We start from the raw sequence: 18,875 nt of genomic DNA on the forward strand, positions 1-18,875 counted from the left end.
GCTACTCAATTTTATGAGTTTGATTTGTCGCAAAAATACCTCAAAAAATTTGTTAAAAATACAATTTCAATTATATGGATGGTAGAAACCTAAAAAGAAATTAATGGACTTTCCAAGTCAAAGAAATTAAAAATTTATGTTTACTATCCCCCAGTTTTCATTCTTCTTTTTCAAAAATTTTCTAAATAGCCAAAAAAAAAATACTTTAGCACTATTGTAGAACAAGCGATAAGCTAGTATTTTATATAAAAAAGTAATCAATTTCAATATCTTCGCACATGAAATTGATTCAGCATCTCGAAGAGCGGCAATAATGTTAGGACAATAAATATATATAATGTGATGCTAAAAGTAGGATATGGGAATTATATAATGATAAACTATAAAACAAAATTAGATAAAACTTACCACCCAAGCAACAAAAGAAGAGTGCTCCATTTTGGTACTCATATATGCAATTGCTTCTATAAGGTTAAGAATAGGGATAGCAATCAGGTCGGATCAAAAATTTATCAATCCGAATCGGATGTATTTATTAAACAAGTCAAAATTTTAAATCTAAATTTGATCTATTTATTAAATAGATAATCCGATCCGACCCACATAATCTATTTATTAAATAGGTTAAGCGAGTTAAATAGGTTTTTAATGGGTTAAATGGATTTAAACAGGTTAAGCGGATTAGATTAAATAGGTCGGATAATAACCTAACCTAATTATTAAACGAGTCAAAACGGTTTAAATGGGTTAAAGGTTTAAATCTAAATTCAACCCATCTAATAAACAGGTTTAGACGGTTTGACCTATTTATAATCCAAATCCGTTTATGTCAAACCCTAACTGCTTAAAGCGAGTCATTTATGAATTGAGTCACAAATTGCCATCCCTAGTTAAGAACAAATCATGCCCATGAAAAATGCAATCATATAGTATAAATTGCTAACCACGTGGATTGCTAGTAAAGAAATATTGGGATATCTCATGAGAGAAAACAACAAATTAATATAGGATTATGCTAAAATCTATGCGGTATTGAAATATTGAGGTCTGTGCTTGATGTTTTGCATTTAAATAGCTGTGCACAATACATTAATCAATATTTAGTCATACAAGATAAAAATATTCAAAAGACCAGCCAAATATGGTATAATATGCAACTTTTAGAAAGGTTTGCAAACAAGAATGGAGGCTCACTATGCAGCCAAAAGAGATATGGCTTTTAACAAATATATCCTTTAGGGCAAATACTTTTTTATTTTATAAGAAGAAATCTTGATGGAACAACCTTAGCTCTAAAAAAAGGCACATCACTAGATTATTCTAAATCTTATTCATCATTTTACATGAGATTCATTGAAATGTAACAAAAAACCAGCACATCACTAGTACCAATACAATGAATTAAGGTGGCTTTAAGTAGGCCTAAAGCAAGACCTATTAGTTGTAAAAGTCAACTATAGCGATAAAATCAGTCCAATGGATCTTGATATGGACCAAAATTAGTTTATTTGTACAAGAGGCATCATTTCACTGAGTTCAATCGAGAGTAGATTTGCCGGACTTAAAAGCAAAGTCACAAAAATAAGTTGTATAAAGAAGTGGAGAACAAGATTCTTCATGCGAAATGGACAAATAAGCTATGAATGAAAGTATAGCACCAAAGATTGTTCAATTGGTTATCAATTTTACAATTAAGATCAAATTTCACTTATATCAATACTTTTGTTGGGATGTCAATTTCTTTGTTTCTCAAAAGAGAAGCAAAAAGAAGTACATGACAGGGCCAAACGATTGAGAAGAGTGTGTGCATGTGCACGTGTGGGAGATAGATTATGTGTGCATGCGTGTGTGTGTGTGTGTGTGTGTGTGTGTGTGTGTGTGTGTGTGTGTGTGTGTGTGAGAGAGAGAGAGAGAGAGAGAGATCGAGAGAGATCATTCCTATAATACATGTTCCCTGGTTATTCCAAGTCCATATCGGACATCTTGTAATCCTTAGCTCCATCTTTTTCTCTAACCACTTAAACTAGCCTTCTTTGTTGCCAAGGATCCACTAAACCACCAAAACCAGCTTCTTCTCCTGCTGAATAATCCTAGGCCTTCCATAGCCAATCCTAGGCCTTCAATGGCCATCCTTACCAAACTTCTTCCAAAACTCAAAATAGGTTTGCCCCTACACCTCGTGGAGCATGCATCCAGAGCATCAAAGTGATCCATTGCTCCAAGGTTATGACAACCTTGAATTCACTTGATGGGGGAAATCATGGTTTGTTCTTTACGACTAAGGTAAAAAAAGGAACGAATGTTGAGACAGAGTCATATAGCAATAAAAAGGGTCATGTCTAGAAAATACAAGGTCTAATTGCTTGGCAATTAGACATCCTAACCAAAGAAATATAAAATAAGAGGGGTTTAATCACTCAACTAAGCTTCCCTGGGATTCTCTTACTATGCCTTGGAGAGAAAGGGAAAGACATACACAAAGGATCTAATGGCAATGGTTTTATACTAAAAGTTTTGGAAAGTATATATGAAGAGGTAGCTGCACATGTTTAGGGTTTTAAGTACAGGGATGAGAGAGATGAGAAGGCTGAGAGAGAAGGCTATATATCACTACAAAAAAATATGGTTTTGCCGACTCTTCCCCGCCGACGCTATCAAAAAGCGTCGGCGAATTTCGAGCGGGGGTCGAAACTCGACGACGCTTTTTATAGCGTCGGGTGAAATTTAGAGACGACGACGCTTTAAAGCGTCGTCGGAGGCCAAAAGGGCCCAACTACCCCGATCCCTCCTTCTTCACGCAGCGGGTCCCCCGATCTTAGAGACGACGACGCTTTAAAGCGTCGTCGGAGGCCAAAAGGGGCCCAACTCCTCCGATCCCTCCTTCTTCACCCAGCCGCTCCCCCGATCCCTCCTTTTTCACCCAGCCGCTCCATCCGCCGAAGTTCTTCTTTTAATCCCACACTGGAGACCCCACCCGTTCTCCCCTTTTCTTTATCTACTGCACCTTTGGGCTTCTCCGTTCTTCTTTCTGCTACTCTTTGGCGTGGGGTGTTGGGAGGGAGAGGATGGGGATCGATCTGAACACGATCGAGGAGGAGGAGGAGGAGGCGGCGGGCCCGCGTCGCCGAGCAAAGGAAAGGAGCGGGGCGCAGCTCCTCTTCCAAAAACAAGGAAAGGAGGCGGCACAGCTTTTCCACGGAGAGGGATGTAAGGAGTCACAGCTACTCCAGCGAGAAAGAAGCGAGGAGAGCCAGTTTCTCCGTCGAACGTAGGAGAAGATGGAGCTTCTCCGTTGACAAAGGAGGCCTCATTCCCGAAGAAGAGAATGCCTTTCGTGAAGGGGAGGAGGAGAAGAAAGAAGAAGACAGCTCAGCGGAGGGAGAGGAAGCGAGAGAGACCGAGGCAATAGAAAAGCCAGAGGCTACAGAAGTGGGAGAAACCGAAGTAATTAAATGGAGAAGAAGGAAGAATAGAAGAGGCGGACGGCAAGGGAGAGGAAGGAGTTGAAGGTGAGGAGGCGGGGAAGAGAAGAGAGCTGAGTATTTTTTTAATTCCTTTGCTTTCGAAAGCCATTAATGCATCTGTTTTTATTTTTTTTTTAAAAAAACAGGTTGCTAACGCCGACGCTTATAAGCGTCGGCGTTGAGTATTTTCGCGACGCTTTCATTAGCGTCGGAAAAGTCCTTTTTGTGCCGACGCTTTCTCTTAGCGTCGGCAAAAACTGGACCCACGCCCACCTGCCCGATGTCTGACCCACGCTTTGCGGTGCGTGGGCTGGATATTCGCCGACGCTTAAAAGCGTCGGTAGAGACCAAAAAAACCGTCGGGAGATATCCTTTCTTTTGTAGTGTATGATAGCGAGAAGAGGGTTATTCTTAGAATTTCTTCTTGCTGCATGGATTCTTTTTGTTAGTTTTAGCTCCTTGTAATCTTTATTAGAGGAACAAGATTCTTTAGAGGCCAGTTATCCACTCGTGCTTTTGTTTTTGTTTTTTTTTTTTTTTTAAATTTTGCCACCGATCATAATCTTAAACATTATAGGATTTTTTTCTCCTTTTTGTTGATGGAAACTACTCTAGTTTGCAATAATATCAATTAGTAAGTTTTAAAAAATACAATATATTAGTTTGTATTGCATATAAACTTAGATGTCATACTATATTTTAGCACAATATAGTGATGGGTGATTCTTGGACTAGGTCCAAGCTTGTAGTTTCATGGGCAAGGATCAGTCCAGTTTGATTTTTTTATAACTAAGATAGGGCGAGCTTGATCCATCTCATAACTAGAAGAACTTTAGTGAGGTTGTTATAAGGCCGGGCAAATTATTCAAGAATAACTCGTTCCATTTGGAACCTAAGCAGCTTCGATTGATTCGAAAATATGGAATACTTATTTTTTTTATACCCTCATGGTCTGTATAGACAGGCTTTTGGGGATGGCAAATATTTCTCTCGGTGGAAGCACGTTAGGAGGCTGCCTAAAATTTCATTCATGGCCAAGTAGTGGTGAACAGCCAGTTCCAGTAGTACTCGATGCGGACTTCAACCATTAAAAGCCAAAGAAGCAACATTACATGTGAGAGTGAAAGATCAAACTTCAAATCAGATCTAAAGTTTCAATAACAACGCAATCCACTTAGAACGACACCATTATAATGGTTATGACTTGATGACAGCTGCTTGTTCCCCACAGATGGAATATAACAGCTATTATGCATCCAGATATATGTGCTTGAATAAAAATTATTTGAGAACAAAAAGATATTTGAATGGTGGCTGTCATGATAATGTTGAAAAATAGCAGTCAGTAATTACTAAAATAACAACTCTTAACTATCAAACCACTGTCTAATTAACATTTAAATGAAAGAACCTTTTTTAGCTGTTGGATATTTTAAAAATATTTTATTTAAATGAATAGTGCAAATATCAAATAATGACAGCTATCTTGATTTCCTGTTATATAACAGCCACACAATGAAATAACAAAGAAATAATAAGCATTGTTTGTAACTCAACAGTCCTCTTCTGAAACTATTTTGTTGTGATGCTATAATGGCTATTATTTTAAAACATGGCAAAAGTGAAAGCCTAGGTGATCGACTTGGTTATAACACTCGAATCATGGAAGTCTTGTTGAATAATACTTCCATTCTCTTTATATATTCGAACCGTTATTTTTTTAGTTTTTGAATTTGCAAAGATGGAAGAGGAAATTGTGTTGTTGCAGATATTCCATATTTGGATGCCATAAGTTAGGTTGGTCAACAATTGTACAACTACTTTTTATATTCTTAATCATCTATATAAATTTCTCTTTGCAATTATCTTAGCTCACTCCTTTTCAGATCTCCTATTTGTACATTTTTCTCTTGCTTGTCATCCTCTAATGGAAGAAGACAATATATTCATGGTTTAGGAACTTTATGCATGCTTAGAATTCGAGAGAGAGGGCGGGGATGGGGATTGACAGGTTAACTCGAAAACTTAAACAAGTCACGATCTAATTAATTTGACTTGAATGGAGATACAAAAATGAAAAACAAGTCACGAATATCCTTAATACAAAAATGGTAAATATCCTTAATATTTACCATTTAACTAATAGTTTGACTACTATTACCAATCATAGTTAATATCTTTTCTAACTTTATATACCTCGTTAGCAATCTATCTTCATATTATCAGTAGCTAATATTTTTTTGTATGGTGTATGCTTTTTGAAAAAGCAAGGGGGCATCCAATTCTTTGACATGAAACAAAAAAGAGACAGAACTCTATGTACCATTGTTCTGAGCTTCTAAATCTAGATTCCAAGGATATAGAGTAATAAATATGAGACAGAAGTTTGTTAACATATCTAGTAATTATTTATTTGAAAAAGAAGATAACAAATGAGAAAGGTGAATATAGCTATACTTGGACAAACACATATTAGAAATAAAAATAAATTTAATGCCTATATTAATCTCTTAAAGCACGCGAAAACATTGTGCATTTGCACAATGGATGCGTTGAGCTTGCTTAGCCGGGCATCTCGTGCATCTCTAGAATAAGTGAGTCATTAATACGATGCATCATTAGGTGGTCTAATAGTGAACATCCAAGCTAATATATTCCTACATAAGGAATTGTTTGGATTGTTATGTTTTATCTGTGAAATAATATTGATACATTTTCAAAATATGGGAGTTTATGAAAGAGTAAGTATCTTAATACATGAGAAACTTTCATTTATAATAGTTCCAAAAAAGTATATATTTTTTTAAAAAACATAATATTTATTTGTTTTTCGGATTGCTCTCTTGCTGGTGCTTCTCTCATCCTTTCTGCAATTGTCTTTGTTCATCTTCTGTTGTTTCTTCTTCTCCTCCTTTTTTTTTTTTTTCCCCCTCCTCCTCCTTCTCCTCTTTCTTCTCCTTTTCTTTCTTTAAGTTGTTTATTCCACGGAAAGCATACGAGGCTTCTGAACATGCCAAAAAGCAATAAAAAGAATACTATTTGCAAAGTGCTTTGACAGCTATCCTAGGTTTAGAAGGTCTTTCGGGGGGCACTGATAAGATATTTACAATGAAATGTGACTTTTTGATCATGTGATGCAGGCCAAGCATGGACATCAAGGAGGTCCAATTCACCAATTTAGAAAATTTAATTTTTTTATAACTATTAAAATTTAGTTGATCTGAATACAAAATCCCATGATTCAATTTCGATCAAATTATTAAAACTTTTAGACAACTGTTTTTTTTTGGGATAGATTTAATCCACCTCCTCGGCGGCAATAGTGATTGTGAGGGGAGATTATTTTCACTTGTACATAGAATTTTTCTATGCGAGCGGTTAAACGATATCTTTCTATTATTAATCACTCTCGTTTTATTCATCACCGAGCAGTGCCTCTGGAGCCTTCCATTAATTGCATTAGTTATCCCTTCCGTGAACGACCGGATACGTGGTGGAAAGAGACCTAACACAACCATGTATTTCTCCACCCAAGCAGACGAATCATCCCCCATCCGCCTAATAAGATTCCGCCACCTACCCCATCTTAAATTTCTCCCCACTTTTTCTCGAGTTAAAGATAACGCTGACTGTACTCCGAAAGGCCACAGTTCCCCGAAAGGGACTACACGGAAGACCTTCTCAGAGGTGTGACTGGTGCCTTCTGTGGCGCAAATTTACCATAAAAAGCATCGCCATTTCCCCCTTCTTTACCCTCCCTCCCCCACCCATTGGCCTCTGGACCACCCCATAGAAGGCCAAATCCAATTCGATCATAAGCGTTGAAAAAAAAGAGATCCGGAATCCGAGGTGTAAGATATTGTTGGGTTATTCCTCGCCTTCCCTCTTCTCTGTTCGTTTCTTGTTTCTTCTTCCTCCGATCCCATTAGAAACCCTCACTGACTAGTCTTAGGGCTCTTTCTACTTAATTTGGAAAGGTCCCGCTCTTTTTTGCCATATTTACGTGGAGTTTTTATTCCCTCTTCGTTACTTTGTTTGGTTGTTCTTTCTTGGTTTGGCTTTTTCTTTTTATCTCTTTTTTTCAGTGAAACCTTTCTTTCTTGGTTTGTTTGGTGGATTATTTAATTACAGGTTTGGAGGAGAGCGATGGCGAGGGAGAAGATTCAGATAAGGAAGATAGACAACGCGACGGCGAGGCAGGTGACCTTCTCCAAGAGGAGGAGGGGGCTCTTCAAGAAGGCCGAGGAACTCGCCATCCTTTGCGACGCCGACGTCGCCCTCATCATCTTCTCCTCCACTGGCAAGCTTTTTGAGTTCTCCAGCTTAAAGTAAGCAGTTGGACAAAAAAAGATGAACCCCCCAACGCACAAACACACACATAAAAAATAATAATAATAATAAAGGAGGAGCTAGCTTTGGGTTTTCAATTTCACCATTTCCTTTCGTGTCTTTGAACTTTGTTTCAGTTGTTTTCACTTATTGTAGAATGGTGTTTTTGCTGAATTTTCTTGGAACTTAGTTTGGGTTTTGGATTTTGGTTTTCTGAATTCTTTTCTTGGAACTCCTCAGCTCCGGGTAGTTCAACAAAATATGGGATAAATAGAGAGGATCTAGGTTTTACCGATCTTCTCCATTACCTTGTTGGGCTTTCTGGGGTTTTTAAGAAGGTTCTTGGATAGTTGTCTGTTACTATAGAGTTATAGATGACTGTCCTTTTGGGAGTAAAGTGGGTTTCATGGGTTCTTTTTGGATTTGTTTTGGGTTCTAGGATAATATGTTGGACTCTTATCATCTCCTTGGGTTCTAGGGTTTTTAAGGTGTTCGATCAGGGTGAAGCTCCATTCGGGCTTTTAGCTAAGCGGGTTTTGGGTCCTTTATTTGTTTCTTTTAATCCATAATGAAGAGTATTCTGAGAATAGTCTTGATGACTTGGTCACCAATTGTACACTTTCAGGTAGTGTCGAGGTATCAGAACCTGCCTTGAAGAATTGGGGTGCACATAGTTTGGCGTAGGTAGCTAGTGATCACAGGTTGTTCACCGTAGACACTTTCGAGTGAGCCACTTTGGAAGATGCAACCTTCTCGGGTTAGAGAGATTACGGTGAAAATGATTATTACCCAGAGGACACGTGCTCAAGTGTGGACAGTCGTAATATAATAAACCTATGTGATATGATGAGAAGATCTGGAAGAGATGGGACTTTTGGTTCATGTAGTATATGTGACACAAGTATTTTGCACCTTAAGACTCAGTGAAGATTCATCATTGTTCAGAAGACAACAGCTGGTTTAGCTTCGAAGATGTAGCTGGTTTAGTTGGGCAGACTATTCATCTAGATCTTTATATCTAATCAGCTAAGCACAAGGATAAGCATTCACATGGGAAAAAGTATTATGTTTCTTTTTCCTGGTGAACAAAAGAACAAATATCAGCTTTGGATGACTATTTTGTGATAGAAAGGACCATCCAAAGTGATTATGAAGTAACTAACACTTGTTTGGTAGTATAAAGATGTGCTTTTTAGGTAAGCAAGCCGTGCCTTGAATGATTACTTAGAAGGTGAAAAATCAAACCATGTGTGTTGCTTAAATATCATGGAAAATAAGCTATTAGACTTTGATCTCCAGCATCTTAACATGAGCAACCACACATCAAAATGCTCAATCACAAATATCAAAACGAGGGAGTGGAGCAATGTGGTGATCTTCCATGATCTAATGCCTAAGAAAGTTCTACATGGGTTATAGAAGAGAGTTCCACTTGTCTTTTTTAAAATGATCATGAATTAGGTCTTACTTGACTGTCAGGGAACCAATTAAGGAGTTAGCTACCAGCTCTTCTAAAAATTCCTTTGATTTCATAATTATTTAATTTCAAATCATAAAAAGCAAAAGATGACAGTATCTGGTAAAAGTGAAGTAGTTTAACACCACCATCTCTCCAAACAATATACACTGTCGTCTTGGATTTTAAACACCTCTTTGTAAATTTAATTGTTAATCCAGGACAGTGTGATGTATAATTAAAATTAAATGGAGTGCACATCCCTGGACATGGCTCTTATGGAGCAATAAGTATATTTAAAAGACCAGCAGTTGAACCCGATGTAACTAATTTTCTAAATTCCCATTAATAACACTAAGACTAATATGCTTAGTCTTTGATCAGACAAAAAAGATCATATGCTCTTACGAATAATTTCACAGAAAAGAAAATATAAAGGATCGATATATTTACTCCTATTAGTTAAGAAAAATCAAAGATATCTATAGTCTGAAAATGTTTTAGATGTGTACTCACTGTTCACCAAAGGAAAAGGAGTTCAGAGAAAGCCATAAAAAGGCTGAAAGAAGACAACATATGTTTTGTATGCTTTCCTCTCTTTTTTTTTTTTTGTTTTTTGGTGTTTTATGCTCTAAATGAACTTGTTATTTGTGCTAAATGTGCTGATACATGATTTTTAAGGAGCACCTAGTGGCAGGCTTATTTGTCAAACCCTGATCTACTGGATGAGCAATACAAGATATCTCTATGTAACTCAAGACCTTTAACCAAAAGTATATAAGGAACACTATCAGGGAAGAGTATTTCCTAATATGTTGGGCATTACCTAGTGGCATACCATCAAATTACATGTTCAACAAGTTCTTTTTGAGGTAGAGTCAGAATATTTCTTCATGTCATGGATAACATCTGATATTGATTCAGGTACCTTTCTGGAATAGAAAAGCACACCCCATCAGCACAAATTAAAAAAAAAATGTTGCTCAGTTTTGAAACTTATGAATTTACATTTGAGGAAATGTACGGAAAAGCTAAACCCTTAACATCTACGTAATCACTCAAATAGTTGAAACTATAATAATTTTCTTGAAAGAATATATAATGGTATCTAACTAACCTAAGGTAAATTAAGTCTCTTTATTAAAAGCTGAGCAACATAGTTCAAGTCTGGTATGATGTATAAGAATGCGCCAATGTGAATTCAGACTAGTTTGATTAGATAGATCCTTATCCAATAAAGTGTGTTTCTTTAGTGGTCCAAAATTTATGCTGTTTATAATACCATTCCGGTACGCAAATTTAATTGAGTATCGAAGCTTGTGGAGGAGAGGAAATAATCAAAACTTTAGGAGCTTGATACAAAGCTCTCCTCTTTATTGAGGATTTGACGCTATAGTTTGTAAATTACCGCTGATTCTATTTCTATAAACTGCTTTTCCCTATGTGAAACAAGTACTAATCACTCAAGTTCAGTAAAGAAACACCAAGTATGTGCCTATTGAAGCATTCTGCAAAGTTTAAACAACTCAATAGCTTCAAAATTATGAAAATGCTGTTGACATGCTTATTTTTTTTGTTATTTTCTATTTTTGAAGTATGAAGGAAATCCTCGAAAAGCACAGTCTGCATTCGAAGAACCTACAGAAAGTAGAACAACCATCTCTTGACTTGAATGTAAGCTATCCTGACATCCTTATCATTATTTTTTTTCCAGGTTTACTCTATCAATTTGGCCTTCATACGGGCAAATCAAAACAAGCGATAATGGATTGTATCATTATATCTCTAGTCTGTTTTGTCTGGATGCAACTTGAAAATCAGCAGGCCACTGGGAGAGAAATAGGAGTAAATACTGTCATTTCTGATCTTTTTCCATAATTCTTGTACTGTCTCTGAATGGGTATGAGGTGAACCTGGATTAATTGCAGATGATTACAACTTTACCAAAATTTGGACATTACAAAAGTGTTAGAATTCCACTGATTAGCTTCATGGTTAGTGTATGTTATTGATCTAGATGTAATTTTGGAATGACTTTAATGTTCATGGGGCATCTAAATGATAACCACACAACCATCATGTATAGAACATCCATAGTGTTTGTAAGCATGATCTATTAATTTTAAATGTTTTGGAAAAGCCAGCGACGAGTAAAAGATATATTACCGAAAACTAAACAAAATATGTGTTTTAATCTCCTGTTGGTAGCTATTTAAACAGCTTAAATCCTAGTCCACATGTGATTTAAGTATGTAGAGTGCAATGAATGATGTGGATAATGAGTCACTGTGCATTCCAATGCAGGAGCAAACCAAACTAGTTATGCTTTGAGAGCATTAAACCCATCTCCATATATACTGTATATAATTATAGAAAAGGTTACTTAGAAAAAAGCAATCTTACCTCATTGTAAGTGTGCTTATTTTGCTAAGATTTTTGCAGATATTGTGGTTTAAGGTGAGTCATTTGGATTTCAATAAGCCATGGCATAAGCCTTGAGCATAAAGCATAAGCTTATTGGATTTTCTTTTATCTTAAAGAAAATATAAGTAGAAAAAGAGAAAATTATTTACCTTGATAAATTGGCAAGTGATCTGGAGGGTTGATAACTATGAAGGGGAAATCTAAATGAACCTTTACCTTGCTACTAAAAAAAGTTTCTCCCTATTATTACTGTTTCTTGCTGTTCAACATTAAATTTGGTCACCTCATTAATACTAGTATGTTTACTTTTGTCTTTTGCACTTGGCAGTGGAGTCAAAATCATATATGCTTCATATTCTATGATGTGGACTCACTGATATATCTACAATTAAGATTAGGAAGTAGATGATGGGACTATTGTAACTTTGTTTAATCTTTAATCTTCTTTATTTTTTGCACTATTGTGAAGTGAAGAATTTATCATTTAGTTGAAAATTCATGATATTGACATGTGCATGAGCTTGTATCCGAGGGTTTAAATCTTGGCTTTGGACCCCTTCTCACTTTCCTCCTGGGATGATACGGTACTAGGATGGGATTATATGGCGTTCGAACAGATTGAAATAGTTTGTAATCATAAGAATGAAAATAAAAATAAAAAGGTTTGCATCTTGGTTCATCCCGATCATCTCTTGACCGTCCTAGTGCATCTCAAGTATTGGGACGGACAGAATGGGCTGGGACGGTCGTACATTTCAGTTTGTATCCTTCATTTATCCCAATTCTGTTTCTCTATCAGAATGATATGGTACTAATGACATTGTTTGGTTCCATATATCCAATAGGTTGACAATAAAGATGAGATATTTGGTATATTACAGTTGAAGTTATGAGAGCCAAATACTAAACTTGAATGAAGTGGCATAACATAAGAGATTAAAACTACTCATTAGCAATGATCTTTCACTATGAGCTGGTTAAAGTTGTGCTCTATATGAAATTATAATTACATTCACATGTTTCAATAAAATTCATTTTTGTCATGTCTCAAGTCAAATCATTAGCATTGCAATATATGCACAAATATTACTATTTTGTAGTGCTCAAGATCTTTGCTTTTGATCCATGGATTCATAAAAGTATTATTATTTAATTTGTACCCTGGCCGTAGATAACTTTCTATAGTTGTTTATAACCTATATTCCATGGACGCTGACATCTAGGTCTTAAAATCCATGTCAGAAACATATCCTCAATACATACATGTTGGACACTTTGATATTTATCAAGTTTTGAATTGCAGATCTTAAAATTAATAATGTGGTTGACTTACTACAATAGCGTTCAAAGTAAATTTTGCTCTTTTTTAAAAATTCAAGAATGTAGGTATTAAAATGACTTTATAAAATATCATTTTAATAAGATCTTTAAACTAATAGGGAAGTTTGGATAAGAAACATCCATCTTGGAAGACCTTAATAAATAATATTTCTAAAAAAATTTATACAGTATCTAAATACACATGATTTAGTTAAAATTAATTTTCTATTTATCCCTAAATCTCCTTTTTTTTCTTCTTGCCTAGTCAAAACATTTTGACATATCTAAATACAGTTCTCGTTTTTGTATCCATGCAACCATATTTATAACTATAGATCACATGCTTAGCAGCAATGCTAATAAACAACTGTGTGTTTTATTTTCAGCTAGAGAATAGCAACTACACAAGACTGAACAAACAAGTTGCAGAAGCAAGCCTTCAACTGAGGTATTTCATATATTCAATCTGTGATATATAAACTAATATAAATATGTTTGTATACATACATACAAAAATACAAATAGGCATACATATATAGCAATTATTGAGAACTTGCGTATGCTCCATATATTGCAGACAGATGAGAGGAGAAGAGCTCCAAGGATTAACCATACAGGAGCTGCAGCAGCTAGAAAAAACTCTTGAAACAGGATTAAGCTGTGTGCTGGAAAGAAAGGTAGGTTTCCATGCCCTTGATGTTCTTTTTATTCATCATATACCCTTCATTCACCTCTTGAATAATGAATGTGTCAGGGTCAACAAATTATGGAGCAGATCAATTGTCTTCAACAAAAGGTGAGACTGGACATGTACAAACTGCGTGCTAGGCTTCTGGAGCAATGTGCAAATTTATTTACACCATAAGTACTGATAAATGCCTTCTCCTTTATTTATGGAACAATTGAAGGATGTTTAGGCTTCAGAACAAAAAATAAAATAACGGAGTTTGCTTTATGTACTACAACAATTTCATAATTTATTAACAATAAACATTTTTATTGAATGAAAAAGGATGAGGCAAAAAAAAAAAAAAAAACCATACCTTTCAATGAGAATACAAAAAGTGCAAAACAAGCTTCAAGATGGAGAAAACAAAGCCCCCTCAACGGGTGGAAACTTAAAAAAAAAGACCTTATAGTGCTTGACATTCTCTTTTCTGGCTAAAGTAGCTACACAGGCCATGTGAATAGAGGATTTAGAATCTTCCAAGTCCTTCAGTTTTTTTGGTGCAAATCTCATGCAATCTTCAAAATGGAGTTATATTTTATGCAAGATCTGCATGGAAAAAGATTTGTTGTTCAGGAAGATGCTGTTGTTTCTTTCCTTCCAAATGCACCAAGAGATCGCCAGGACTAGAAAATCTCAAGCCTCTACTCAGTTGTGGTTTAATTCTCTTTGATCTCCGCTGTGCCCAGAAGGATGCAGATTGCCAGGCCTTCTCTAGTGTGAAGAAGATGACCAAATAAACAATTAGAATATTACTGTGCTCGTCAAAATATTTTCATACACTGTTATGCTGAATTTGAACCTGCGAAATCATCAGAAGAAAAAATGTTTTCAGTTTAGTATTGCTCCATATGATGGTCCATGCATTTCTTCTATTGATGTTATTATTGTTGTGTTTTTTGAGAGATTCAGAGGGGCTAATCCCCCATCTTTTCTACCCTGTCCACGCCATCCTCGAGGGACTGTTTTAGAAAAGCAGCACCAGAACATATAATTGCTGTTTGTCTGTTTTTAGGTCATCTCTTAGTACTGCTATCAAATAAGAAATACACGAAATATTATGATATAAGCAAATTCTAAATATTTTGTGCTGTAAGATCAGAAATTAGATGGAGAAATCTCTCTCTCGCTTGCTCATAGTTTGGAATCACAAATACAGTCCTTGGTCATCATATCCTTTCCTTTTGTTTTTGATGGACGAATAGGGAATGCAACTGATGGAAGAAAATGAGCAACTGCGAAAGCAGGTAATGCACTTATTTTAACTATTATTTGTTCACTTTCTCCGCCCTTATACTCTTTATTAAATAGGTTGTGGAGATACAGGTGGTGGAGATGGCCAGAGCAGGGAGACAGGTGCTGACTGATTCAGAAAATGTTATCTATGAGGATGGGCAGTCATCTGAGTCGGTTACTAATGCTTCACACTTGGGAGTGCCACAGGACTACGACGACAGCTCTGACACTTCCCTCAAATTAGGGTAAGTAAATGAATGAAATCCAGTAAGATGTTTTTCTCTAAAGAAAAAAAAAAAGAGAACAAAAAAAAAAAAACAGTAAGTTGTTCTGAAAAAATGAGATGTTATGCAGCATTGAAATGGATTCCTATTTTTTTTTATGAGAAATGGCACTTCCCACAGAGTTACATGACTTAGAATTTATCTCAAGGATGGAGACATAGATCGAATAACAAAAACAGCAGTCACACTTTACCATGTATTTCATTGAGGACAAACGTAGATATTCAAAGAACAAAATTTGAGTATCCATCTTGCCGGCTGTTCCACGTTTAGAAAGTGTCTTAATTCTTAACTGTAATCAGATATGTAACTCAAGTTTCAGTGTATTAACCAGAATATGGAATGGAAGATAATAATAATTCTTGCTGAAACTAATGAAGAATTTTAGTATTTATTTTTAATGTGAGTTCACTATGATGTGGACAGTTTCCTGTAGCATCCACTACCGCTAGTATTCTTCAAAATAGTATTTTCTTATGGTGAGACATTATTTCTTTGCTTTGATTAATAATCAATGTGCTTGTATTGGTTTGGGTTAAAACTCCTTCTATTGTTATAGTAGCTGAAGTAAATCTTGCTTCTTGCTGAAAGTTGAGGAGCTTGAGGAGCCAATAGTAGAGGTTTTATGTGGCCCCCTCCATTACCCATTTCTAATGCCTGGACTATCTTGTTAGGAAAATGCCAAATATTAATGTGAAAAAAACCTGCACCTTGTGAGCAAAATAAAACATAAAAGGCTGGCAGGAAAGGGCGGGGGGGGGGGGGGGGGGAGGGATAGATACTCAATTTAGAGTGAGCTAACAGAATTCCGTACTCAAGCTCACAGTCTACATTCAGTCGTCAAAAACTTACATTCAAAGTCAGAATATGAAAAAATTCATGAGAACAGCATGCTAAGCATGTATAAACTATAATGTACACTAGGCTGCTGCACCTTGTTTGTCTAATCCAGAAGTTGGGAAGAGAGGGAGAGGAGAAATGAGGATCAAATTATTAAATGAACAGCAGAGAAATTCCATGTCAGATTTTCACTTTAAGATGATCTTACAAAGATGCTGATAAATCCCTAAAAAAATAATCTTTCAGTTGTGTTTGACTTGATGTGGTAGCTGATAGCATTTTGATTGTGGTCTCTTGATGAAGACTATATTCTACCAGATGTTAGAGTGTTTTTCTTTTTCTTCCCCTTTCCCTAGTCGAGAAAAATTCAATATGGAGGTTGGGTTTCACACTTTCATGGGAGTTGTACCTCACCAAACAAGAGTTGTATCGTTGGTCTTTACTAAATACATGGTCTCATTTCGATGAGAAATTATCACCACCTATAGATATGGATTTAGATTAAATGATGAGAGCCACATCTCATTACAATCCCTTAAAGAAAGTAAAAGAGGTTGTTTTGAAAAAAAATGTACTTAATGCTTTTATATTAGGGCTTTCAATGGGCTGAGCATGTCCAACATGTGAAAAAAACAGCAGGTTCAGATTTAGGCCCATTTGCTCAGGCCAGTGGTTTTGATCCTGGGCCAAAGTCAGGCCTGGAGTGATGGATAGATGCTTAGTTCAGGTGCCAGTTGTTGCAAAGCAAAAAATTGCTTGGAAAAGAATGTTGCAGTCATGTGGTTGTATCTTTTCATCTTTGTATCCTGTTTTCTCTTTCATCTGATATAATGAGAGTATGGATATTTACCCGTTGATATATCCAAATAGCATACCTTGGCTTTGCTAACTCTGTACTAAGGTCCATGTAGAAATAGCAGTTGGAATTCTCCATTAGTGAAAGATGCCATAGGTTTTACATGTTAGATTTTTATTAAATAATGATTAAAAGTTTTCATACTTAAAACATATATATTATGTATATAGGTTAAGAAGGGAGTTTGGTGTGGATGGTTGGTGTGTCGGTTTGAGGTGCATGAGGTTGTTCGTTCGAATCTCTCTTCCCTCCTTTTTATATCCTCATATGGAGGATTTATTTACGTGAAGGAGAGGCAGATTGGTTATATTGCTCGGTTCTCTGTGCCTGTGCTCGTCCGACCCGAGGTCGTATCTCGTCCGTGCTCGTCCAAGAGGAGCCGAGGTCGAGGTCGGACCACAGGTGCGATAAGCCCAGAGGAGCCGAGGTCGGACCACAGGTGCAATGAGCCAAAAGGTGTGTGGGCTGTGCCTCGCACCCAAGGCGCGAAGAGCTACGTCGCTTCCTCGCTTGCACCTCTTCGCAACCGATCTCGCATCCGCTGACTCTACTCCCAGTATTTTTTCAAACTTTATTACCAGTTTTGACCGTTGGATCGGTTTTTGGTCGCGTCTGTCTCGAAGAAGTCTATAAATAGACCTCTTCGGATTAAACAGAATATACAATCGAAAGCAGAGAACTTCTATTCTCCCTTTCTGCTATTTTTCTTTCAATCAACGGGCTTGCTGCATACTGATTCGGGGTTCGAAGGCTTCTTTGATCCATGCAAATTATTGAGGCAGAAGGAACAGTGCGAGAGGCTGTTGTATCTCAGGAGTAGAACGCCATCCAAGCCTAGTGCATTGTAAGGTGACGAAATCTATTTCAAGAAAAGTGACCAACATACCACGCTTCAGCATTTCGGGTTCCATTTTTTCTCTTTCTCTATTTATTTTCTCTAAGCCTATTTCTGCCTATTATTTGTTGAAGTAGAATATTTTAGATTTTACTAATTATGGGATAGTTTATTTCCAACATTACATTGTAACTCCGTATTTGCACATAGCATCATGAGTCCCCATCAAGGTAGAGACATGTAAGCCAGCTTGCTTAAAAGTGCTTGATGAAACTTAAGCTTTCTGATAGCCAATTCGAAATGACATTTTTGAGGGTGCTCATCTTTCTTTTCAGCATTTTTAACCAGTGAGGAACAATTAAAATCAGAGCATAGAACTATGGTTTTCCTCGAAGTTGCTTTCAAATAAGCAGAACATGTTGGTCGGTCAAACTTTCGCGTTAGCAAGAGCAAACCAAAATTGTATGAGGTACTGAATTCTTTTCTAATCAATGATGCAGGTTGCCGGTCCATAACTTGAAGTAATGGTGGGAGACTGTTCATCGATGGAGTATTCTTTTTCATTCTGCGCTACTTGGAAAGAGAATACTTGCAATCATGTTTAAAGTCATAGATGAATGGAATAACAACCCGGTTGAGGGAGCTACGTACCACTGTACTTTTACAGGTCCACCAATTGTGGGCTTACTGAGGTCTGTGTGGATTGTGATCTGTATGTCATAACCTGCTGCCCTTCGTTTAATGGATACATTGCTATCAGAAGACAGGCATCGTCTTTGTTCTTATATGACTGGAAATATCTGTCCATGGCATGTAATATTAATCTTTCAGCATTATTATATTCATTGCTGAATATTGAATGCTGAAGTCTGAACGGGAGATGGATGTGGGAGGATTGATTTCGCTTGCACATTTATGGTCTGCTGTCGATCGGATGCCAACCATCTCTTTAGTCGTATATTGGATGGATACATTAAGACTCAGATGTTATCGGTTTCGGCAAGTTGGAACTAGTTGATCAATGGGATGGTGGATGTTTTTATCAAAAGAAAGGCTTTGCATTTGTTATTTGTGAAAGTAGCAAAGATGAAGGAGTGTGGCGAA

The 18,875-nt window shown here is 36.5% G+C and overlaps 1 protein-coding gene across 5 annotated transcripts; it reads left to right on the plus strand.

Annotated features, from left to right (window-relative positions):
• The first annotated feature begins 7,211 nt into the window (after positions 1–7,211).
• LOC103701802 (MADS-box protein JOINTLESS) lies at positions 7,212–18,673 on the plus strand. 5 transcript variants are annotated; one of them, XM_039130056.1, is made up of 9 exons: positions 7,212–7,315; positions 7,596–7,792; positions 10,845–10,923; positions 13,380–13,441; positions 13,571–13,670; positions 13,748–13,789; positions 14,926–14,967; positions 15,032–15,201; positions 18,272–18,673. In XM_039130056.1, the coding sequence occupies exons 2-9, from the start codon at positions 7,611–7,613 to the stop codon at positions 18,294–18,296; spliced, it is 702 nt and encodes a 233-aa protein (XP_038985984.1). In that variant the 5' UTR covers positions 7,212–7,315; positions 7,596–7,610; the 3' UTR covers positions 18,297–18,673. The 5 variants fall into 5 exon arrangements, with proteins under 5 accessions (XP_038985984.1, XP_038985985.1, XP_038985983.1 ...); XM_039130057.1 differs by having other exon boundaries at positions 7,222–7,356; XM_039130055.1 differs by having other exon boundaries at positions 7,223–7,441.
• Positions 18,674–18,875: the final 202 nt, after the last annotated feature.

This window comes from Phoenix dactylifera, chromosome 9 (assembly GCF_009389715.1).
Source record: "Phoenix dactylifera cultivar Barhee BC4 chromosome 9, palm_55x_up_171113_PBpolish2nd_filt_p, whole genome shotgun sequence".
NCBI classification, from domain to species: domain Eukaryota; kingdom Viridiplantae; phylum Streptophyta; class Magnoliopsida; order Arecales; family Arecaceae; genus Phoenix; species Phoenix dactylifera.